Source organism: Sebastes fasciatus, chromosome 10, assembly GCF_043250625.1.
Source record: "Sebastes fasciatus isolate fSebFas1 chromosome 10, fSebFas1.pri, whole genome shotgun sequence".
Classification (NCBI taxonomy): Eukaryota; Metazoa; Chordata; class Actinopteri; order Perciformes; family Sebastidae; genus Sebastes; species Sebastes fasciatus.
Genome location: NC_133804.1, coordinates 12,682,542 through 12,707,999, shown reverse-complemented (window position 1 = coordinate 12,707,999; position 25,458 = coordinate 12,682,542). Strand labels below are relative to the sequence as shown.

The following is a 25,458-nucleotide window of genomic DNA, read 5'->3' as shown; positions in this document are numbered from 1 at the left end:
TTGAACGACTCATCAGTAATAGGTTGAGGGAAGTGATCGCTGTGACTGAATCACAGTACTACCAGATTTTCAATTTTCTTTTTAACATCATTTCCACACAGAAGCCTGCAGGTTATAAACGCTCTGCAAGCACAAAACCAAATCCTCTTTTTTTTTTTTTTGCTCCTGCTGCTCTCTGCCTCCACATCTGCATCGTGACATCCATGCCTCTCCCATGAAGGCCCAGCTGAATCCTAAATGCTGAATTTGAAATAGTATTAATGCAGATGTGCTGGAGAGCCCTCTGGGGCTGTTATTATATCATCAATGGGGCAAAGTACATGCCTACTGGGAGAGCTTTGTGAAACCTAACCTTCTATTGGAGAACTCTGTTATGCCAAATCTGGGATATATTCCCTTGGGCATTTTGTTCCCTAGTTCTCATGCAACACAAGAAAGCAGTAAGTAAGTAGACCAACAGTGCAAAATTCCATCTGTCAAAGCTGAATGTAATGACTGCACTTTTTATTAATCATTTAGAGGCCACTATCTTTACTGGCACGCTCATTTTTGTTTTCAACAGAACGAGGCCATACTAGTGTCTTTTTGGGGATAATTTATAATAACCTCGAATATAATTTCCTCATTAGACTGATTTGTGTTGATGGTTCATGTCAAGTAGTGTTTGATAACCTGCAATCTCAGGAGGAATGTCACTGCTCTGGTAAATTATCACTTTGACAAACCCATTGGCTCTGTGTTGGTTTTGTGTTTGAGGTGGTGGCTGGTAGGGCTGGGTATCGCTTAAAAACTCACAATGCCAGTACCGATACCAGTACCTCTTCGATACCCATCCTGTGAATGGAAGCTGTGTGTGTCCCACTGGCTAGCTAATAGCCGCCGCACTGCACAGTGCTCATACGGCGGTTACCGCTGATAACGCCGTCCCCCGACCGTTTTGTTGTGGAAGCGTAGTGGCCACCCTCGGGGTCCGCCCTCGTTTCCACATAGCTCTGTGTATGTATGCGAGTCAAGCATAGGTTGCTAAACTCCTCCTTACGTTTTTTTTTTTTTTTTGCCCGTAATTTGCCTCAGGTACGTTGAAGAAATTGAACTTTTGCGGCAGATTACGGACAGACCGTATACACTGTGTGCCCCAGGAAGTTAGCATATTAATAAACTGATTTATGAATGTAATACAGCTCTCTATATATGTACATTTTACATGTAATATATATTTTTTTCAAAGTGAAAAGTTTGACTGCCTATTTAGCAGTTTTGTGAACTATTTTGTTAAAAGATGTATGAACCACTATAGCTATGCACTCTATGTTACACAGCTAGCATGCTACCAATGCTAGCTAAATATACCATCACACTTTTATTACTTTGAAAGTGAATGTAAAAATGTATAAATGTGACTCGTCAAACGTTAGTCTGGACGGCGAAAAACAGATAGTAACCCATAGATATAAAACACAGTCACCAGTAACTCCTCTGCCATACCTGTGGTTTATGTGTTTCTATCCGTAAAGAGATGCATTTCCTTGCTCTAGGGGTCGTAATCCGTATACTAGACGGATTTGCAGACACAAAACAAAACCCTGTGGAATGGCGTAAGTGTTGGCTCTATCAGCACTTGTTGCCGTTGTTAGCACTGTAAGCACTGTGTTAGCTGCTAGCCGCCGGCTCAGACATCTCTGTGTTCACAGCCGTGTGCAGGCAGGCAATCCCGGCTGCATGGGTTGTAGCTGCTGCTGTAGTGGGCCAATCAGGTCGCAATAAATCATTGAATGCTCGTGGTGATAGGCTGCGAGCAAAACAGTCGTCTTCTTCTAGATCTGGGCACAAAAATAATTGATTGCTGGTATCATTTGCCTGGAGAAGTTTCTATTCTAGTTGGTACTGGGTTGTTTTGGTCGTTACCTTAAATGTATCGCGTACTGATATCCAGCCCTGGTGGCTAGACAGTTAGTTTTTGCAACACGTAGCTCTGTCTTCAATATTCTTGTGGTATAACACATGCCATCCCTCACTCAAGGTATGCTTTTGTTGTCTGTTCTTTTAAGCTGTTCTTACTTACGGGTCACGTACCTTCCTTCTCTTTATGTTTTTTGGAGTGAATTTTCATCAATATTGTTTTTCTCTTTCCCTTCTTCCTCCACCCACCCTTCATCTCACCTTCGTCAGTCATGCCACGGTTCACAGAGCAAGTGGAGGCTGCAGTGGAGGCCTTGAGTGCCAACCCCTCACTACCTGTGGATGAGAATGAGTTCATCGACGCGTCCCGTCTGGTATATGATGGCATTCGCGACATTCGCAAGGCTGTCCTCATGATCAGAGTAAGTCGCACAGTTTTTGTTTTTTCTTCTGCTTCTGCAGCATAAGACTTGATTTTCACACTGCCATGAGCTTAAAGCAAACATTTAGTTCTCTTCCTGTTCTGTATTAAATCTGGACAGTGAGAATAACCTTTTCTACCTTTTCAGCATTGACAGAGTTGAAACTGTCTAATTAAATAAATACTGTTCCACTCCAGGATGTTTTCACATGGATAGAAAGGTTTCCCTTTGGCCACATTCAGAAGCTATAACTCTTTCAAAACCACACAAAAGGTTAAATCCATTTACCATGGACAGCATTAATTTGAAGTGGTTTGATTTGAAACATTTCAATAGAACTGATTTAATCCATAACATTGTGAGAGTTAGGGCTGTCCTCGACCAAAGAAATTCTTAGTCGACTAACACTCTCCACACAAAAGCACCACTTTAAATCTTGTGTTTGCCAGAGACGTGCTCATAAGTCTCTTGGAAATATGTCATTCAGAATGAAAAAAGCATAAAAAATTACTAATCGACTAAAGAAATCTTGGTTAACTAAGACCAAAACGACCTATTAGTAGACTGATGGATCAAGAAGAGGCAGCCCTAGTGATACTCCTTGGTTATTGTAGTGTAATATAATTATATATATACGGCCATTGGTCTGTGCACCAGATGCTACTTTTAATGGTATGTGAGAATCTGTGTGTGCGTGCGTTCCTAGAAGCCAATGATTAACATGTCTCATGCAAGAGCAGACCTAATTGACCAGCCTTGCAATCTAGTGCAACAACAGCCTTAGTCGTCTGTGGGGTAATGGCCTTTGCTTGAGCAGAACTATAACTGAGACAGATGGTAGTTGCGTACCTAATTGACTGACAACGAGCTAACAACAGAACTCACTCCAGTTATAAAAAGAAATGGATAGTTCTTAAGGCTTTATAGAAGAACTAGTTTGCCTACTCAACACTGCCGTATTAGATTTTATATATATTGAGACGTAAATGGATTTATTTAAACTGCATCTCATGTGTAACAATACCTAATTATGTATTTACTACTTTGCAATACAATGTGCTGGTTGGTTGTATTATGTCATCTTCCATTATTTCCAGCACTTTAATCTTTTGAATTGGAATCATTAGTCTTGACAGCACATTTTGTGTTGACAATGGTGCTCCATAACTGTGCCCGGGCTCCCATGAATAATGCTGCTCAGACAGACAGGAACCAAAGGAGAGAGGGACCATTATGCACTATTTGCATTATAATAAGCAATTGATTTAAGATGGAGGTTTTAATTATCATTCTTGAGTTGGACTGCGAGCCAGAGAACTCCATTCACTTTCCATCTGCCCCTGCTTCCCTCTTGTTATCCAGATTGATTAAGCTGTTAACATTGGACCTGTGGGGCTGAACACTACCTGGTGGGTGGGTGGGTTTGTGTAGGTGTGCATGTGTGTGTTAGAAATAACAGAGGCTAAATGACAAAATCTTGCTTACTTATAATTAATCCGTCAGATTAATTCTGCCTTTCTTAAATGTGAGAAAGCGATAGCAATGAGACTCAACTCAAACGTCATGCATTATCTTAAAAGAAAAATTCTGCAGTTACCCCGTGGATTTGCCAGGGTTTCTTGATCAGGTGTGTAAGATAATCATTACAGGTTTTGTGGTGCTTATTCAGCAGGAAACGCCTCAGCTGCTTAGCTGGGTAGTTGTGGAATTTCCAGCAGCATCTGCACAGCAGTCTACTGAAGTTTACTCTTAATTGCTGCTGTTTGTGATGAGGTTAGACAAGTGTATCAAAAACAATAATTTAAGAACCGTTGCTTGGCTGAGCTGCCTTTCAGTGGAACAGTTTACATGTGAAACTAGGCATGTTCTGCTCTGAGTCTAAAGAAATATGAGATATTGCAAATCAGCCGAGTGGAGCACTATGAGACAACTTCTCTAGAGGGCATGTCCACATGCACGCTCGCTCGCTCTCCAGCCATCTTTCTATGAACCCACACATGCATGCGCAGACACAGTGGCCCACTCTTAAATCAGAACAGACAAGTGTGTGGTCGGGGCTACTTAAGATAGACAAGTCTTTAACCTCTGTAAGTGGTGCACAGGCAGCCTATGTTGGACATCCCTTGGATATTTGACAGACAGACAGAGCCCTCTTCCCCACCTGCAGCGACATCAGAGAATATGCCTCCCAGACATCAAACTGTCTCAAAGTCAGGGAGCTACTGACAGCGAGATACAGGGGGCAGCTGTCGTTACCTTATGATTTGTGCGGTGCGTCACGGCCCAAGGTGATTTTGCCGGCTCTGTCCTTAAATAATAAAAAAAAAAATATCTGTTCTGCTCACAGAGGCTATGAGACGAATGTCACAAAAAGAATTGCAATGGGCAATTTTACTGTTGGACTGCCATGTCCACGTCTACATCAGCAGACAAAAATACTAGATAAGACTTTCTAGCGTTGTCACAAAACTGTAATTTCAGCTCTATACCTGTCTTCTCTTAAGTATAACACTTCAGATACCACGTGGTGGTCATGTGTAGGGATGTCACAATACCAGACATTGAGTAATCAATACCAATTCCATGATTCTCAAAACCAATACGATACCACGGTAAAAAACAAAAGTAAAACAATGAATCCCATAGACTTCAACATACACTCCTTTATTACCGTTTGCGTACTGGTTTCTGTTAGGAAGTTAAACAGGTCATAATTTCTTCTCTATTATCGATTTTATATTGCTGTGAAAACATAATCTTCAAACAACTGGATTTATTCAAGTTTCTCACCAAAAACTACATTTTACAAGATTACAATTGAACACATCATGATAAAGTTAGAATTTACCTTCGCCCAATGCTATTTTTACTGAATTGAGCCTGATGAGCCATAGTGTAAATCAATGGCACCTCCCGTGTTGAAATCTGCAGGACGAGAGCTAGTTAACGTTAGCTGTTAGCCGGTAAGCAACACAGTCCTGCACTGAGCTAACAGCTAAAGTTAACTAGCTCTCGTCCTGCCAATTTCAACACAGATTTTCAACACAGCATTATCAGGGAAACAAGAGTCCGTCAAAACCGAGTATATGGCTGGACCGTGTACGGTCAGTCTGTGAATTTGTGACTAAATTGTTGCACAAATAGTCAGTGGTCATGTCTATAATGTTAAATCTAGCGATGCATGTCCACCAGGTCTGACGAGGACACCAGGAGACGTGCTGCTGCACTCCACTGGCCGTTCAAGCGGTGACGTACCCTCTCGTGGAATGCACCTGATTGGTCCCTGGTTTTCTGCTCGCCGTTTCAAACAGGAAACAACGTGGCGGCCTGCTCATAAACTTTCTCCTATTCCGTCTAAACAATCCACCAAAATCTACTTCTGAAAACATTTTAAGTGAGAAATAGGCTATGCCACTGCTGAAAATCATTTAATTTTAGCACTAGATTGTCTAGTTTGAAAACCTGGTCCAAATTTCGTGAGCTGGACGCGTAGCGCTGGATGGACTCATTTGTATAAAGGACTGTTCCCTGCCTTTTCATTTTGAAAAAAGCAACAGCCAATGAGGAAACGCCAACACTCGGCTGACCAATTATGTAACTTCATCCTTCAATCAGTCGCTCAGTGACAGACTTTTGCGTTTGTAGGGCTGGCCCTCCGTGGTCCAGCCAAAAATAGGCTGTGTCCTCTGGATGCGTCGACAGTGAGTTTACTGCATCCCAAACACATGTTCTACTGTCCCCAAGATGACGGGACCTGAGGTACTGTGGAAAAAAACGGTCACGTTTTCAGTATTTTGCCATCGACCTGGTACCGAAGTACTGGTTCTCGTGACATCCCTAGTCATATTTGCCATATAGAGATGATACAGGTGGAACTGAATATTTCAGCTTCCAGACAGACAGTCTGAACATTACAAAATTAAATATTGATGAATGCATTTTGCCACAGCATGAAACATAGTCTTAAAATTTAATTTACTGTGCCAACAACACTACGTTGGCAAAACCCTTTTTAATTAAACTGCAGGCTATTGTTGTCACATCTCTACAGTAGCGTCCCATCGGGTGCCCACCATGAGCCATCATTTCTGAGCCTCCCACATTCACAGGTTATCTGTTGCACAGGCCACAGCAGGTGATATCTCTGCCCCACTGAGCAGCATTGTCTGGGTTGAAAGAGATGCCTGTGAGTCACTACAGCTTTGTATCTGAAACCATACCCCTATTCCCTTGAGAACAAGAGCATCTCTACATTTCATAAAGCAGTGTAAGGTTGTTCAGAGACCTTCAGCTATTTTTAGACGCGAGGGCTCCAAATCCATTACAGAAGGGAGGTATTGAGACAGCTGGATAAGCACAAGTAGCGGCACAGGCGTGATAATGCACCTTTATCTGTCCACATCATCTTCCCTGTGCCCATATCGCACACCGAATACATTTTCCTGTCAATCACCATTGTATTTTGCCTCAAGAATGACCTGTTGAGATAGAAATTCTTTTGAATATTAATATTCATGGGAAAAATGCTTGCTCGTAGCTTGTTTTGCATTCAAAGCTAGGGAAGAGGTGAAGGATCAGAGATGAAGTAGCAACATTCTTAAAGAACACTAACTCATGCCTCACCCGCCTTTTCTACAGATAACAGCGACAGATGGTACTCTGAAGCGTCTCGCTCCCAATATGTTTCATACCAGCTTGTACCTTCATTTTCCCTCTCAAAATGCACAGGCAGCACATTACACTTGATTTACAAATTCATTTAGGCTTTACAGTTTCTTGTACCAAGCTATGGGGGAAAAGCCATTTATCTGATGCCGCCCTGGCTGGCAGCGTCAAGGCATTTCTCATAGATAGTAAGCAGGTTGGTTATTTGATAGTGCTCAAAAGGCTGTAGTATGCCAATATTATTTTATGTTCTGCACTTACAATGAACTGCCGTGCCTGACCTTTTCCCTTGTCTCTTTTCTCCCCCTGTGCCCCTTTCTACCTCTCTGTTGATCCATGACAGACTCCAGAGGAGTTAGACGACTCTGACTTTGAGACCGAAGACTTTGATGTTCGCAGCAGGACCAGTGTGCAGACAGACGATGACCAGCATTTTGCCGGCCAGAGTGCACGGGTAAGATTTCAATCGCTTCTTGTAGTATTTACAGACGGACAGATTTCCTGAGTCTGATCTCCTGCCTTTTAAAGTCTTAAGTTGTTATTTGGCAATACCTGATGAGAAATGTGAGATATGTGCTAAAGGAAAACCCATATATATATTGAAAGTACGCACATTTATATTCTTAATATTTTCCATTTAGAAGATTGCATTCACTGGTGCCCCACAGAAAAGAGGCGTAAAAGAAGATGGTTTAATATTGACTTACAAGCTTGTGTTACATGCTTCAGTTATGGAGTTGAATATTGCCATTGATCTTCAGTGAATTCATGTGACAATGTGTTAGAGGAAACATTTAATCACTTGCCTGGTACAAAACAATGCGGTTCAGAATTCTACATAATCAGAAGAGAAATTTGATATCTCATTCACAAGGCTGTAGTTGTAGAGAATAATTGAACACATTGTTTTGTACGCTCATGTTAATGTTGTCACAGTCACTGTTGTTCTTTCCAACACTCCACCCCCGTACTTACTGTTAATGGGTTACACACAGTTGGCTTGGCGCCACCATAACTAGTGTGACCCAAGTTTGTCCTCATACAAATCTTGTTTTACAACTGAGCCGCATTTGTTGTGTTGATAAAAAGTTGGTACCCACAATTCAAAGACGTTAAATGAGTTCAAGACTTTAGAGGACTTCAAGTATACTTCAGCTTCTAATCTTATAACAGACTGTTGATCCATCCGTGATGCCTTCCGTCCTTCCTTCAGTTTAATTTATGCCGTGACAGACTTCAGCCCTTACGACTCCGAGTAGCCATAAGAGGGTAAACACAGTTAATTAATATTTTGCGTATTACATCCTCTAATCTTTTAAATTTTTTATCAAAATTTTCAATTATGTGTACCGTCTGTTTTGTTTTTTCTTCCCAAATCTCATGTCCTCGTCTGAACCAGTGAATTAGTGTTGGTGGTTGATATGTTGAATGTTCAGGTTAGACTTTTCAAGCACTCCGTATCCTACCTGAAAAGACTCTCAGCAGATGACTCTGTAAATTATTTTCTCTCTTCTTAGAAGAAGTGAAATAAAGTGTTTAAAAAATGCAGAGTAATAAATGAATCTAAGAAATCCCTATTGCTGGAGTGATCCTTCAGTACACTTCCATGCCATTTGTTTTGTTCAACGAAGATAATCTGGCTGTTTTGTTTGGTGGGGGCTTTTCATCTTTGCACTGGCCTGAACAGCTTTATTCAAGCTTAGGTGACTCTAGAGAGAGAGAGTCCTATTTACCAGTAATGGAATGAACGCTCTCGCGATGATATTCGATTTCCTGCTCTTAAGTGTCTGCCCACTTCGGCCTCACAAGCTCGTTCATTGAATGTCTGATTGCCTGTTTGGAAACTGCCCTTTAACCGTCGAGCCCTAGAGGATGGATAGAAACGGTGCTAAACACATTTGCACACAATATTAAGTACCGCTAAACAAATGCCCTTATATTGATCTTCTTCAGTGGCCGGAGGCACCGAGTTCAATATCAGTATATTTTTCCAGAAGATGTCACATAATTTTACTTAGTGGCTGTGAACCCCATGTTGAACCCAGCTTTTGCAGTAAAAAAAAAAAATCGGTGTGACCATTTAACCTGCACCAATCGGTGAAATGTTCATGAATACTGGTAGTGATGACATTTATTTACAGAAAAGCAATTCATGTAGTAATTTTTCAGTCTTAAGACTTCACTCCAACATGCCTATTATGCTATTAATTCTGCCTTTACAAAGACCATTGAGAATAGGAGAGTATTTGAAACACATTTCAATATAACACAGTCCAGTACACACCACCACTGACTACAACCTCAGTAATAAACTTAACATTATGAACTTTGTAAAGGAAGATTTTGTGGCAGAGCTGTTGTACTGGATTGCAATGGATTGTATAGGTGTTCCTAATAAAGTGGCCAGGGAGTATAGTCATCATTTAACAAGTACAAAACGTAAGAATGTATGCAAGAAGTTAAACAAGGAACACCGTAGTGCACCATAGAACCACGCTGGTCCTCTGCTTAAATCTCCAACAACACCATGCTCTTGCCTGGCAAGAAAATACATGTGCATCCATGGAAACCATAGGAGAGGATGTAAAACAAAACGCCCTGGAGACAGGAATGACCTGTGTAACAGTATGTTGAGGTCTAGTGTGCTAACCCTCTACGCTTCCCATAATTCCTCCTCCAGGCTATCATGGCCCAGTTGCCCCAGGAGCAGAGGGCGATTATTGCCGAACAGGTGGCTAGCTTCCAGGAAGAGAAGAGCAAGCTGGATGCGGAGGTATCCAAGTGGGATGACAGCGGCAATGACATCATTGTGTTGGCTAAGCAGATGTGCATGATCATGATGGAGATGACAGACTTCACCAGGTGAGTTCAGACTAACAGCTTGGCTCACACTCAGAACCATTTTTCTCCCCTAGCAAATGATGGCTCATTTTGTAATTGTAGATATGTCTGGCCTCAGAAGACATCTGAATGAATGGTTTTTAGTATGGCTACACTCTTGTCATCTTACCATCCTCACATTAATATTCCAATAGTTGTACAATTTAATCAAAATGCCTCCAAGACAGAATGCATGTTTAAGTTAAAGGGTAACTTTGGTGTTTTTCATCCTGGACCCTATTTTCCCATGTTTTTGTGTCTGTGACTATTGGGGACAACAATTTTTAAAATTTTGTACAGTATTGAATAACTCTGGAACCGGCAGCTGCGAAACATTTTTCTTACCTTTCACTTGATCCGGTCTGTTTGTTATCGTGTCCAAGTCCCGCTCAAGAAGTCTCGTTGTGAGATCTGAATATCCGTATACTGTGGCTCAAATAAATACGGACAGCCATCGAATTCAAAGACCTCATCCACATTGTCGAAATCATCTAAATATTCAGCCATGACATGGAAAATCTTTTTAGATAACACTAAACTACGCTTTCTGTACTCCAACACAACAAACTCTGCCCGGCTATCACTCGCGTTTCCACCATGGATGTATTCCACTATTCCACCGTAGTCTTCCGGGAACACGTCTCCTCATGAGATTTCAGAACAAGACTTTTCCTTAAGCGAGACTCTTTCCATGATGTCTGACACTTATAATAACAATCAGAGCCTGTCACGGCAAAAAACAGGCACTTTTAGTGGATGTAAATGACGGTGCCAGCTTGCCCCAATAGCACCATATTGCAGCGCGTTAGTGGCTGTCATCAACAGCACTCTCTAAATACTGGACAAATTTCAGAAATTATTTTTCCTATTTGTCAATTAGACACAAAACATGGGGAAATATGGTCCAGGTTGAAAATTACTGAAGTTACTCTTCAAGCCAAATACAATCACCCAATAAGCCTACATTTGTTTCCCAACATTTACCCATATCTACACAATAATATGCACCCAGTTTAACACTACTGTTCATGCATAAACTGTTCATTTCCCCTTAAGCAGCACTGTTGGTAGGATTTTCTTCTTGATTATTTTTTCCTTCCTCCCCTAATCTTAATATGCACAACCATATGCAGTGCATCAAATCTCCCTCTCTCTGGTACATGAATAAAGCTGGGTGTGCACTGTAAATCTAAAATGAACCGTCTCTCAGCAGAGCTGCTTTGCTGTCAGTGGTTTGTTGAGACAATAAAGATGGTACAGAAATGGTTGAAACCAAAAACATCTTAGGAATCATGATGTGTCCTGGGAAACCTCTTTGCATTAAATATTTAATATCATATTAGGTGTGTCTGAAGCCTGTAGTTACAAGCAGTGTATTTGCTGAAAACTTACAAACGTATTTCTTATTTCTGAAAAATTAATTTCTGCAGAAAAGCTGCTGTTTGGCAAATCTTGACAGTGTAAACAACTAGAGAGATGAAAAATGTATTTGAATTTAATCAACATCACATCAGTTTTAAAAACATCAGTGATCCATATGAAAGGATGGCACCACCACCAAAATATAAACAGAGGATTGGAACCGGTTTGTCACTCCCAAATGAATCAATGCTCTTGCCTAGACGACATTTATGTAATGATTTCTGATATTGTAAACAAATTTTCCTAAGTACTGTCCGTAAAACCCTGAAAGACAAAACAAGATAGAACAGACATAACTAGAAGGATGTATGTTTCTTTATACTTAAACTACTCTGTTTACGATAGTGTGCATGCATGTGTGTACACAACATTGGAATACGTCGCTGTGTGTGTGATCATATTGACACTTTCTGATTAGGGTCGGACAGCATTTCTCTCTGCGTGATCGTCTAGCTCGCACAGTGTGAGTGCGTTTGTGTGTTGGTGTGTGCGGAGGATGTGAAGAGACATTATGACTAGCTGACTGTATTTGTATGACTGTGCCTTTTTAAAATTTTCGAGCTAGTTACTCAGAGGACATTTTGTGCCTAACTCTGAGTCACATCCTTAATGACGATGACATGCTGCTTCTCTATCTGCATCTTCTGAATGGGTCAAAGATCCCGTCTCCTCAGCCAAAGAAGCACAATACTGGAAAGCTGCAGCAGAGTTTCAAGTACTACCACAGCCAGTGATCTGACTGAGGTCACACAGAACCCTGCAATTTTTTATTTGCTGCTTATTCATCCAAAGGACCAAGAAAAAATAATTGCTGCCATTTGCGTTACATCCACTGTAGACACACATGTAAATGGGATGCAAATGATGCTGCTTCTATCTCTGAGTGCCACACGTGTTTCTTTATTAGATGGCGTCAGCTGTGTATATATATATACTAAGAGGTTATTGATTGCAGTGACATCTTTATATCAACATAAAGGCTGCTCCTCTCTCGGTTTTACTATATAAAGCAGACCCAAGCAATTCAAATGAAAAAGATCTTTCCAGGAAGGAAAACAGCCCATTAAAGCCTTTTTTTCATACTGGATTTACTGGAAAACACTTTCTCCATGTATCAGAATCAGTTTTAATGTTAATGTTAAAGCGTGTACACATACAATGAACAGCTAGCAGGTCATTGTTGTGAAATAAACCCTGACAGGGCGATGTGGCACCGACGCAAAGCATCGCCCTGAAGGTATTTATTTCACTACAGTGACCTGCCAGCTGTACATTATCCCAACATCAGAACTGCGCCCATAGCAACGGTCTGTTATACATAGCAACGGTCTGCAGGCCTACCAACACCGTTTTTTGCTTTATATTTTTTAAGTAAATGTACTCATTTTGCATGATTCCAAATGTAGTTTAAAATTTGTTTTGTTGGACGTTTCCAATCAAAAGCAAGAAAAGCCAGACTGGCAGAAAAAAACCAACAATTTCAAATACATTAAGAAGATAGATACTCAAAGCTTTGTGAGTACTGAGTTGTCAGTATCAAACTGTTATGCACTGAATGCAAAATGTGATGTGTTTATACTAATCAAAAAGGTGTTGCGTTGGTTCTGAACATCAGGTGTTATCTTTGCTAAAATGTAGCGACTCACTTGTCAAACTGAAAGGAAAAAAAATCATTCATCAACCAGTAAGGCTAAGAGAATGATAACATGTGGACTATTTACGTTTCAGTAATACAAGCAGAGAAATGCTGTTTTCTTTTGGATGCCCAACGAGGCCTTTTTTTTTTTTTAAGCAGTGGCTGGATTTTAAACCATAAAAAAATCCTCTAATCTCCTGCATATTTCATCTGGGATTTAATAACAAACCACCGCCCTAAATCGCCTTGAAAAACAGATGTTTTTAATTTGGAATGCCGTTCCATAGTTTGATATTATCAGCAGCAGCTAAGGTTTTTCCAAATTAAACGTGTATTGGAGATGCACCATGGCTGACCTGTGCAACGGTCACCTAGCAACTGCAACGACGTATGCCCCGAGCTTATGTTGGTTAATCACGTGGTTCTCCTGATTTGATGTGCACATAGAAGCCAGTCTACCATCTGGATTTGCATTTGCAGAAACCAAATGACTAAATACCACTAAATTCACAAGTAGCTTTATTTGTTCTTTGAGTGTTTGCGTTATTCATTAAATGTACACAAATATAGAATTCTAAATGAAGGTTTTTAATACCTTAAAAACAATATTTTTGAGTAATATTTATCCTGGGTTGGCAAGTTTTGAATTCGGAGTGTTTTGGGGCAAACTTTAATGTCTTTGACCTTAGTGATGATCAATATGACCACATTCAATGTGGTACAGTACATTATATTCTCTCTGCTCGGTTATAGCCATTAGAAAAACAGTTTAAAACAGAAAGCTGTGGTAATGGCTTTTGTGTCATGTTGTTATTAGTGCAGTTACTCAGAGTTTGCTAATTTATGGGCCAATAACACAACTTGGTATCGTGACTTCTTATTTGGCACTCTGAGACTTTGGTTTGCAGTCTGCCAGTGTGAGTGTCCGACGGACCACATGGATGTTTGTCGGGATGAATATATATCTTCACATTATGCCTTGATTCTCGCATGCGGCAGCAGCACACGGAAGGTCAGTCGCCGGCTAATTCAGCCGTGCCCAAATTAATGCCCCCTTAACCTTGAGCTGGCACAAAGCCCTGCCAAGGTTAATGCTGTGTGGGGTAATTGTTCTGGACCTTTCTCCTGACAAATCTGCAGAGAGTGAGAGAGATTCTTGTCGACTCCTTCATCGCTTATGGCTGTTTGGCGGCACTCATGAATAAGGCATGTGTGGCTTGGAAGCATGCAACATATTTGCTAGCCACCTGTCCTAGAGCATTCTGTGCTCAGTCCGATGTGGCTTACACCCATCTGGTGGCCTGCCTGTCACCAGACCCGAAGTCCCCAGTTTCTTCTCCATGTACAAATCCACCACGAAAATCTTACAAGGCTGTCCTCCTGTCAGGATTTCTCTTGTCTATCTCCGTGGCCTCTTTGTGCTTTCCTCTATCGTTACTTGGCCACCTAGGTGAAGAAATTCAGCAGCTGGCTCTTTATTTCTCGGGGGGATATTTTAAGAGGGAAATCGGTGGCTGGGGAGAAATCAGTGGCTGCTGTATTTATGCATTCTGATGTAATGTTTTTTTATTGAGGCAAACTACAACATAATACTAGCAACACTCTATTAAACACACTCCATGCAGGCTTTTTTTCGCCCCAGAACTCATCACAATGCCTCCAGCTCTGTCTCAAAGGGGTTGACTTGTCCCCAGAGAGCTTCCAGTCTGTGCTCTGACGCGTGGCCTCCTACTAGGACTCTGACTTGCTTTTACAGCAGAGCAGCAGAGGGAGAGCAGGAGAGGGGAAGGGTTGGAGATGGGAGGGGAGGGAAGAGGAAGCCGAGAGAACAGAACACAAAATTCCATCTGCTCTGGGTTGGATGGCTCATTTTTTAGCCTGGAGAGAGCAGCTTTGAATCCAATTTGTGCCTCTTGCCAACTGTGTACCAGAGTCCCTTGTGGGGGTTAGAAAACAAACGCAAATGGCTGACGAGCTTTACAGTGGGTCAGGTCAGGGCTGGGCTGACCTGTACTTGGGACGGGCTTCGTCTGGCTCTACAAGGGTCAACGATGAATGCTTAGCATTAGGACAATGACCAAAAGTCTTTAGATTGAATTGGACTCTCATCCCTCTACTTTCAATTATCTAATTTTTTCCCTTTGGCTCTGTTTCTTTGTTCCATATTTGGATGAAAATGACCATACAAATGACGAGCTGGTGTGTGCGTGTGTAGCGTTTTTGAGGGCAACCAACTTCTCTCCGCCAGCAGACATGAAACCAGTCGGATTTGCGTCTTAGCCTTCTAATAAACCCTTCAAAGCTGCCTGAATAAAAGAGGCCAAGTAGATTGAACTGAGACTTTCTGTTGGGATAGAAAGCATATGGCACTGGTAACCACTATAATATGTAGCCTCTTGAATCCTGAATATAGTGCTGCCGGTTTCTTATAACCCGTTAGCAACATATTTTATCTATCATATGCTAAAATTACAGAAAAAAATGAGTTTAACACCAGATTTTGTGATTAATGTTGCTGGAAAAGAGTGTGATAGTACAGCGCCATGGTCCCAGTCTTTAAGGACAGCCTTGAGAGTGAAGGCTGCCCCTCTGCATTTAATGGGTTATAAAATGTGCTCAGCTCTGACTGAACAATATGCTGCCAGACTGTTAGTGTTTTATGTGTGCGGAATCATCTGTGCACCCGCATACACATGTATTCCCGAACTACTCCCATAAGTCATGCTTCTCTATCCATACACAACCTAAACAACCTTCCAAAACAAACAGCCGCTTCATGAGCGAGATGCTGCTCCTGAATATTGAATGAGATCACAAACGGCGACTGATCTTTCCACATTTTCTCCCCAGGGGGAAAGGGCCACTGAAGAATACGTCTGATGTCATCAGCGCTGCCAAGAGCATTGCAGAGGCAGGATCACGAATGGACAAGCTGGGCCGCACCATCGCTGACAATGTAAGTCGTTAATGAACCTCCGTCCCAAAGGATTTGATGCAGACTACACCTTTGTGCTAACGACCCCACTATATAATTAGAATTGTGCCACATTGACGCTGTCAGGGCACGATCAAGTGCAGCAACACACGGGACAATTAAAGGAAAATTACTCATTTGCTTGTGTAAATGAATTGTAGCTCAAAATTTGTGATGTAATGCTCATATCATGTCTATAAGTGGTGCAGGTATGAGTCCTAAAACCTGGAAACGAGTTAGCATTTTATCACTGCAGGCTCCTTCGTCTCAAAGTCAATGGGTTTTTTAATGGGTTTTTGGTTTAGCTATGCATACTCTGTACGTTAATTGGTCCTCGGTCACCCCCTGCACGGCAAACGACACCTGACGAAGCTGAAATTTGGTCCAACTCTAAAATGAGTTATGTGGCTCAAAATTCGGGCCAGAAATGGGCTAAAATGGTCAAGCTCTAGATGCTTGAAATAAGCTCTGTTGTTAACACAAGCTTAAGATATTGTAACATTTTATTCTACGATATAAAATACGTCAGTATATATCCCACTCGTGAATATTGAAGCCTTAACGTGTCTTTAAAAAGGCAGTTGCTAACAAGGGGCTAAATGAAACTACTAAACGTCATCACGCCAACTCGTCCGCCTTTACAGCCTTGTTGTTTACACTCGCACTCATGCAACCATGGTGTAGTTTGTTTATAGCCTAGCGTTAGCTTTTTACTTCTGAAAAATCATAAATCGTATAAGTGGTGTTTATTTGTGATGATTATCTTGCTGAACAAAATGTGTAAGTATCATAAACATGTTTGACGCAGAGCTTATTTTCTGCAAGAATCCAAAACCCAATGGAGAAAAATGTTTTTTTCGTCAAGGGAACCAGGGTGGTTCTAACTTCCTATTTGGGCCTGCAACATGACATGTTTCAGACAGGGGGAACCACATGAAAGATGTTGTCAAATTCAGTCATTTTCTTCTTAACCCCTGCTCCAGTATCATATTAACTTTACTTCCCTGTTGCGTGTTGGTGATATAGGACCTCAGAATGCAATCAAAGAATCAGACCTATTTGTAATTGCTGTGTTAGAAGACACATACGTCATTAATACTAGTTCGTCCAACACATGTATCAGTTGAGCATCAATAAGGGGTGCATTTCATCAATGTGATGGTCATATTCCCCCAGAGGTTCCATTTACATTTACAGTCATGAATGTTCTGTGCAGAAGTTGAGTGTACTGTAAAGTTTTTCATTACCTAAATGCACAACTCGTTCTCTGCTCCTGTGTTGCTGAAGGAACTGTCTTTGCTGCGTGCTGTTGTGCTCACGCAGAGCTGGAAAAAAGCAAACCTTTCATACTGATTGCATCTTGACACCCCTTCCTTTTGTTTTTAAACGTTGTCCTTAACAGCGCTGTGTGTACGCCAAGACTCGGAATAGGAGGAAAACTTTTTGTTTTCTCTTGGAATATTCTGTGCTCTTATTACTTTAAGAGCTTTATACAAAAAACATCCAGTACATGTAATTTCGATTTGCACAAATGCTTTTTTATTTATGTAATTTTTTTTCTCATTTGCACGTTTAGGAGCAAATCCAAGTAAAAGGCTGGCACAGCAGAACCCTTCAGATGTTAACAACTGCTATGATTTGTGTTATTCATGAGACACCCCTTACCAGTCTTTGCCAATTTCTTTCAGGATCAAACACTCCCTCCCTCGCTCTCGTTCTCCCGTCTCCCACTCCCCAATTCCCAATTCCATCATCTCTCCACATCTATCCCTTACCCCAGAGACTTTGGTCCTTGACATTGGGAAACACACATTCAATTATCCATGGCCTCATATTTCACTTAAATACTTGCACTGTACCCCTCCGCAGGGAGACACTGTACATGATTTATCCCCCAACTTATTCATTTGCCATCTCTTAGGCAGAGACTTATGGCCTCAGTGTTTTGCAATATGTATACATTTTGTTGTTAAATCATGGGCGAGTTTAGTTGTGATGTTTGCAACAAGACACGGTTGTCAGATTGAGGTCTTATCCCGTAAAGACATGGGTTTGCTTCTGTGGTTTAGATGTAGCAGCTGTGGGTTCCTTCCATTTCTAGCCGAGAACACACATTCGCTCAGAAAGGCACACACTGGCTTTAGATGTTTGCTGTAAGATTTCATTTTCGATAACATCGAGGCGTTGTCGGTCTCTTTTGCTCTGGTTTTGTTGACATCTCCACTGATATGTTGGCAAAACGTTGAAATGGCATAAAGCTTCTTTGTTAAGTGATGAGTAAATTCAAGTTGAATGTTTGAGGGCTGGCTACAACACGTGGATTTCAATGCTATGCATTGGTCATTAACAAATCTGTTTAAATCTATTTAGCACCATAAATGTTTGTCTCCAAACAGTCCAGGTTTGCCTACACGAGGCTGTGGTTAATAATTGATTTAAGGATTATGTAGTTTTATCACAGCTTTTTTTCTACCGGTTGTTTGTGTAATGAGCAGAGATGTGCTGGGGCAACAGTGAAATATATTCCACGTACTGATATCAATGTATATCAAGTCCCTCATAGTCTGACAAAATGAGCTGCTGGCCTCCAAGACGCTGCATGTCTTTTATTTAAGGTGACCTCAGATTTTTAATATTACAGGCCCGTGTCTATCACAAAGTAAAATCTGTTCTGACCTAATTGCATCCGAATCATCTGAATGGGGAATAAGCCGTTCTGGAAAGTTACTTTTTTATGCCTCGCTGCCACTTTTGAAGATGCTTATTCACTTCACTATTCAATTCACTAATGAAAACAGTGTTATCCCCCAAAGAACAGAACAGATGGGCAACTGTGCAGGTGTGCGTTTGTGCGTGTGTGTGTTTATGCCTACACATGAACACGTCTGTTGACTGGCCTGCCTCTCCACAAGCATAACTGTACGGATGTGTTAGATTTGTGCGACCGTTTTATTCACCCCGGCCTAAACTCTTTTGTAGGTAACTCGTTTCTTTATCTCGTCCTCTGTGTGTGTGTATATATGTTTGCGAGTGTGTACTGTACACTATTACGGGATTTCAGGGTTTGAAGCACTCAAAGTATGAATAAATGAAGAGCTTTGGCTGTTGGAACAGAAGTCTTTGCCAAGAGTGAGGACCCCTCCAGCCTGTGAACCCATCCAGCTGTCCCTCTTAGCCTCTCCCTCTCAGCAGAGACCAAAACACTGGCGGACCAGGCGACATTCACCCGTAACACATCAGCCAGGGCTCCCAGGGATGGACACGGGGTGGGGAGGAGAATGATGGAGAGATAGGAGAAGTAGAAGGAAGGGGGGAATGCATTTGTGTGGAGAGAGGAACATCCCTCCTGAGAGATGAATCCATTAAGAGTGCTTCGCCTTTTAATTAGCAGTATAATTGCCAGGTGGCAGTTTTTTTATTTTATTTATTTATTTATTTACACAGGCAGTTTATATTTAGGGCCATATCTCAAACAAAGCAGGAGATGCCACAGGCGCACTTACAGCAAAGGCATGGCATGTTGGGATGGTCTACATACTCCAGCAGCAATAGTTGAGTGAAAGTGAATCATCACCAAGATGCACACAGAGAGTCAGAGGAGCGAAGGCAGTGCTGGGACTGCTCATTAACCTAGGCATATTAATCACTTGTGCTCTGTGCCTCTGGCCTGGGGGGCCTATGAGGGTTTACTCCTCATATAAAACACATCGGCAGATGGTCCCAGACTGATAGCACAGCATCTCGCCACACATTCTCCTTCGCAACACTGTGTCATCGCGTGTTTTTCTTACGCGCGTATTGTGGTCAGCTGAGATACCTAGGTGGACACGGTCTAGTTTTGGGTTTCTGAAGAAGGGTTAAATATGTGTAATAGAGCCTTATTAAAGTTTAAAGAAACGAGTGTAGTGCAGAGATGAGCTGCAGGATTTAGGTCAGCGCTGTACAAAGGTCTGCACTGCAGTTTATTAAGAATTTATGACGCTCCTCTGCAGGGCACCTTATGAGACTTCCATCTGAGCAGGCTGGTAAACAAATAATGCTATGTAATTGAGATTTATAATGCAAATGTGTTAGCCACCATGTAGCCCATAAATTTCCCCCTGCTCGCCCGCTCACCACATAAACACTCGCATGTACACGTGCAAACACATAAAATAAGGCTTGCATATTTAGAGAATAGGCATGTGCTCGCCGTGTGCGTGCGCGTTTGTTGTGCAAGCTTTATTCTCATGATGTATACTGACATACATAGTGTACTTTTCCAATTTGCATTCAATCAGCGGAGATTTATGGTGATCCATGAGCTCTGTTGCCGGTCACAGTCTAATCCCGGCTCTGGCCCCAGACGCTTTACAGCAGACAGGGGTTGTAAATTACCTACTGCGGTGGGGAAGCAAAATCACCCAGAGAGCCCACAAATTCTCAGCTCAGCAGTTCAAGGGTCAGGCTTCAGCCAACTGCAGTTCAGCCCAACCAAGTGAAGCCCACCTTATTTGCTGGTTGAGGAGATGTATCGCCTCCCAATTGATTGTTTTGAAAGGCATTTACCCATGATGATTCAATATTTTTATGCTTTATGTCAATCCGGAAGATCCAATAAAAGGAGTTTGGCCTTGAAAGAGCCACGTTTGGTAGCCAAAGAGCTCCCAGAGGTGGATAATTATTTCGGAGGGAAATAGAAAGAGCAGCCAACCATCGTATTGGGATGTATAACCACGGTTTGGGCAGGCAAAATAGCATGCAGCTGTTGAATATTTTTTTTGTAGGCTTTAGTCTTTGACTTTCAACCCTCAATTGCAAATCTGAGCTTTTGGAGCAGTCGGGTATCAAGTGAGCCATAAAGCAGTCAAGGGTCAGGCCAAATAAAAGTCTGAATGTCAAAAATTAATGTATAAATGTTTTAACATGCCTGTTAGTACTTCCCTATTCTGTAGCAGCCGTTAGTCCTAAGTTATGCTTACAAGTACTACAGTGAAATGCCTGACTGACAGGTGCAGCGCGAACATTAAAAATTGATGAGGACCATTTAATTGGTCCCCGTGGTTACCTCTAAAGTCGGTCTTTTTGGCTCGCCCCCAGCTTGATTTTTCTCCTGTCATACCCAGACACTCTGTCGGCTTCAGTGTCACATTAACATTCCCAAGCGCTGCTGTGATTGAATTGGCCCCCACGCAAATATGGAGCATCTTTTTAGCAGATGCAGCGAGGGGAGGAGATCTGGCCATCATCATTGTGTTTCAAATAGATCTTGATTGATATTGGTAGACCATGGCAGATTTATATTTAGCCATCAACAGTAACATAATCAGCACCAGACTGACAGAATCTAATGTACAGCGCATTAACTGTAAAGTCCATTAACTAGGCTGTGGATAGATAGAAAAACACCTTCATGCTTAACTTCATCAGAGGTCTTGTGAATAGGGCGTCTGATTGATTGTTTCCTATCCCTGCTTAGCCACATCTTTTACTTCAGTTTCTGCCTAGAGTAACAGTAACAGGTGCTTTGTTTCCTGTATCTCCTTAAACTTCTCCATGGATCCCGGTCACATTATTTTCCCCAATGGCAGCGTGCACTTTATAAAATACACGTACTGTATATATCTCTGCCTCCCTGCAACCCCCGTGGCAGTTTTGAGGTGTAATGGCAGATAAAGGTTCCCGGTGGCTTCTTGTCCTGAAGGTCCTTTCTCAGGTTAGGCACAGTTAATTATCCACAACCCTCTACCGCACACGAATGTCTGATATCCTCCCCTCCCCCTGGTAGATCTTTTGTATGTCAGAGCAGTAAAGCCGCACGGTGAAACGTGCTGGCTGGTCTAAGGTTTTGGATTTGTTTCCTTTTGAGCTATGAAAATCCATCCACAACACGACACCACACCACACAGTGAAGCTTGTCTGAATGATGGTTTTTGTGTTTGTTTGAAGTCTTAACTGTGGCAGGAGAACAAATTGGGCTGTCAGTACGTTATGATATGGGTGATTTATAGGGTTGAGGTATAATTATTGATATACTTTTGGAAATAACATTCTTTTTAGCTGTTTTGCTGTACTGTCTCTGGCTCTCCAATAATCACACCAAAGTCCAGAGCGGTGGTTCTCAACCTTTCCAAGTCACGACCCCCTAGAAATAATCAAGTTGTTGTTCGAGACCCCCCAGTTTTGTTTAGTTTGAACAGCTTGCACGTAGACGTTGTTCAATGTTCTCCAGGCACTGTGGATTTTTGATATGCTCCATGATTTTTTTCTCTGCCCCGACTGGCCAAAAGTCCCCCGTCAGAAACTCATGTGCATGGTACAGGTGATGTATTGTAAAAAAACATTCCTCAGTCTAAAACATGTTGTTTTATTTTTGATTAGATCCGTCTGTCTTTAAAATATTTAATCGTAATTAATCCCATGATTGTCTATAGTTAATCACGATTAATTGCTTATTTTTTATCTGTTCAAAATGTACCTTAAAGGGAGATTTGACAAGCATTTAATTCTCTTATCAACAAGGGAGTGGGTAAATATGCTGCTTTATGCAAATGTATGTATATATTTATTAGAAGAAATCAATTACCGACACAAAACAATGACAAATATTGTCTAGAAACTATCACAGGTACTGCATTTAGCATAAAAAAATATGCTCAAATCATAATATGGCGAACTCAAGCCCCACAGGCAACAACAGCTGTCAGTGTGCTGACTTGACTATGACTTGCCCCAAACTGCATGTGATTATCATAAAGTGGGCATGTCTGTAAAGGGGAGACTCGTGGGTACCCATAGAACTCATTTTCATTCACCTATCTTGAGGTCAGAGGTCAAGGGACCCCTTTGAAAATGGTCATGACAGTTTTTCCTCGCCAAAATTTAGTTTGGAGCATTATTTAACCTCCTTCCCGACAAGCTAGTATGACATGTTTGGTACCAATGGTTTCTTTAGGACCTAAGGAATCCATCCACCTAAGGCTTAGGTAGTGTCATATGATGTCAGTATCTTCACTCTAGCTTTAAAACTGAGTCTGCTACAACCTAAAAATTGCAAGTTGTGTTCATGCTGTAAAGAAACGAGTGGCGTTAAAACGAATTTGCGTTAACGTGTTATTGCTTTAACTTTGACGGCCCTATTTTTAATGTTTTTTTAATGTTTTTTTTAGTAATAAAACCACTCAACATCACCTCACTGGGATCTGAGAACAGTAGGAGTATCAATGTTGTCATGACAGGCAGTGACTAACAAACAAAACATCTGAAAACACCTCTACGCTCACCGCCCTGTGGCACCTCCCAACAGGTTGCCGGGAGCAACGCACATTAGAATGCTGCCTTGTCAGTAAATATTGGAAATTGGCATTTCCTCTGGGTGATGCGTCCTGAAAGGTCAGCGCCGGGCAGCAGCAGCACAGTGGCTCTGCCTCCGTCTCTGTATAATGGAATTCAGCGGAACCGCATGGCATTTCCAATGATGGGACCTGACCTTCCTGATCATCATTTATATCATGGACATTACCCAACACGTAGCACAGTGAAATCCTTTTGTTCAACATCCTGCTCTGTCATTGTTATTGCCTCATTTCCTTTTCTTATGTTGTGGGCTGCTTGTTGTTAGGGGAAAAATATGTTTGCTTTGGTTTACTGTGAACCTTCTCTAGAGCTTGAATGCTAAGGATCGCTAAATAAAGCAAGAGCTACTCTCACACTTAGGAAGAAAATCCCTCATGAATAGAGAATGGAGATTCAATTAGCACATTTTGAATAATGATCCGCTGCCCTTTGACCCAACTTTGATGTTTCACCTTTTATTTTTCTGAGAAGGCACTTAAAGCCAGCAGTGAAGAGAGACAAGGACGACTCCACAAGAATCATTGACATTTCTACCTGTACTGCTGGCTCCTTTTGAAAGATGGTGACTCACCTTTTCCATTAGTTTGCCTTGGAAAGATATCCGGAGTCTTGTGTGATGAAGTCTCTAGTGCCCCTCTGCCTGCTTTGCCATCTCTCTCAATAGTCGCTGACCAAGCAAGGTTAACGGTCCCGGTCCATAACTGGCCACACAGCATGCGGGAAAAGCATCTATATCATCAGGCTTGAGGAACATTTTACAGCAGCACTCAAAAAAAAAAAAAAAAACATTACAATGATGGGCTCTAATGGTTGAAGTCACTATTAGAGGAGAGCATCACTCAGTGGGAACGAGAGTGACGATCCTTTTTCTGTTTCACACAAGAGCAAATTTTGTTTTGTGAAATGGAAATGAATTGTTTGAATAGTGATGTTCTAGATGGGATTTTGAACACGACTGCAGGGTTATGGCGTTCACACAACCTGCAGATGCATTAACATCTACCTTATAGGCCCCATTTGTTATTTGCACTATTAATTATTCATACCGCCGAGTATAAAAGCAGAGAGAGAAAAAGGTTTCTTTGTGTAATGTGAGTTACCTACTGATACATCTGGTTTGTGGAAACATCGCTACAGCACAGTGCAGGCAGTCAGCGAGGTACTTTAGCAACCGAAACAACGATCGGCTCGTGAATACCACCCCGAGTTAATCACACACACGCAGCGCTTCTATTTGCATTACCAAAAACAATCCAAGGTGTTCTTGTCTCTTCTCTGTGCAACTTCTGTATTCACATGTCACACTCAGAGCAGCCTTGCAGAGTTTCCTGAGTGCCGAGTGAAGCCAGCAGCTGAGCTGAGTATGAGCACAAGTGATGCTTTCACAGTGCCCTGCTCTCAGCCGTCTGAATACTTCCCCAAGCCCTCATTAGCATGGCTGCTGCATTCAGCCTCATCCCAGGTCTTTGCTATTGCGTGTGTGTGTCTGCACACATACACCCTCACTCCCTTACTTACTTAAACCCCCCTCCCAACTACAGTTGAATCCTCCTGTCTATGTCCCGTTTCCCCAGTTGGATTTCTCCCCCTTATTTACTCCTCCATACTGTTCTCCCTCTGGCTCCCTCTTCATCCTTGTCTTTTCTCCAACTACTTATTTTTCTCTGGTTCTTCCCTCTTTTTTTACACCTTCCTCCCTCTCCCATTTTCTCTAGTCTCTCAGCCATGTATGATGATCACCCCCCCCCCCCCTAAGCTCTCTTTCCCCTCATCTCCTCCTTGCATACCTTTCTTTAATAGAATGTCAACTCTTACATTTCCCTCCTCTCTACTTAGCCCATCTTTCTATTAATCAGGCCTGGATGGTAGTTACAGAGGAGACCATTTTATTAATATTGTCAGAGGACATCTATAGTACTCTCAATAAGGAAAGACATAAATGTAATGGGTTACGTCCTATTTGTTTTTGGGTCCTTTTAATTTGTGTTTATGTTGAGGCTGGCAATGGATTAAAATATTTAATTACTATTAATCGCACACTTGTTATCTGTTCAAAATATAGCTTAAAGGGAGATTTACCAAGTATTTAATACTCTTATCAGATTAGCGTGGACAAATATGCTTGCTTTATGCAAATGTATGTAAATATTTATTATTGGAAATCAATTAACAACACAAAACAATAACAAATATTGTCCAGAAACCCTCACGGGTACTGCATTTAG

General features: G+C 41.7%; 1 protein-coding gene across 5 annotated transcripts in view; it reads left to right on the top strand.

Moving 5' to 3' along the window:
• ctnna1 (catenin (cadherin-associated protein), alpha 1) overlaps window positions 1-25,458 on the top strand; it is a 93,469-nt gene that overhangs the window by 61,898 nt on the left and 6,113 nt on the right. For all 5 annotated transcript variants that reach the window (XM_074648230.1, XM_074648232.1, XM_074648229.1 and 2 more), the window contains exons 13-16: window positions 2,170-2,321; window positions 7,330-7,440; window positions 9,667-9,848; window positions 15,775-15,880. In XM_074648230.1, the coding sequence (XP_074504331.1) occupies window positions 2,170-2,321; window positions 7,330-7,440; window positions 9,667-9,848; window positions 15,775-15,880 (551 nt within the window). The remainder of the gene's footprint in view (window positions 1-2,169; window positions 2,322-7,329; window positions 7,441-9,666; window positions 9,849-15,774; window positions 15,881-25,458) is intronic.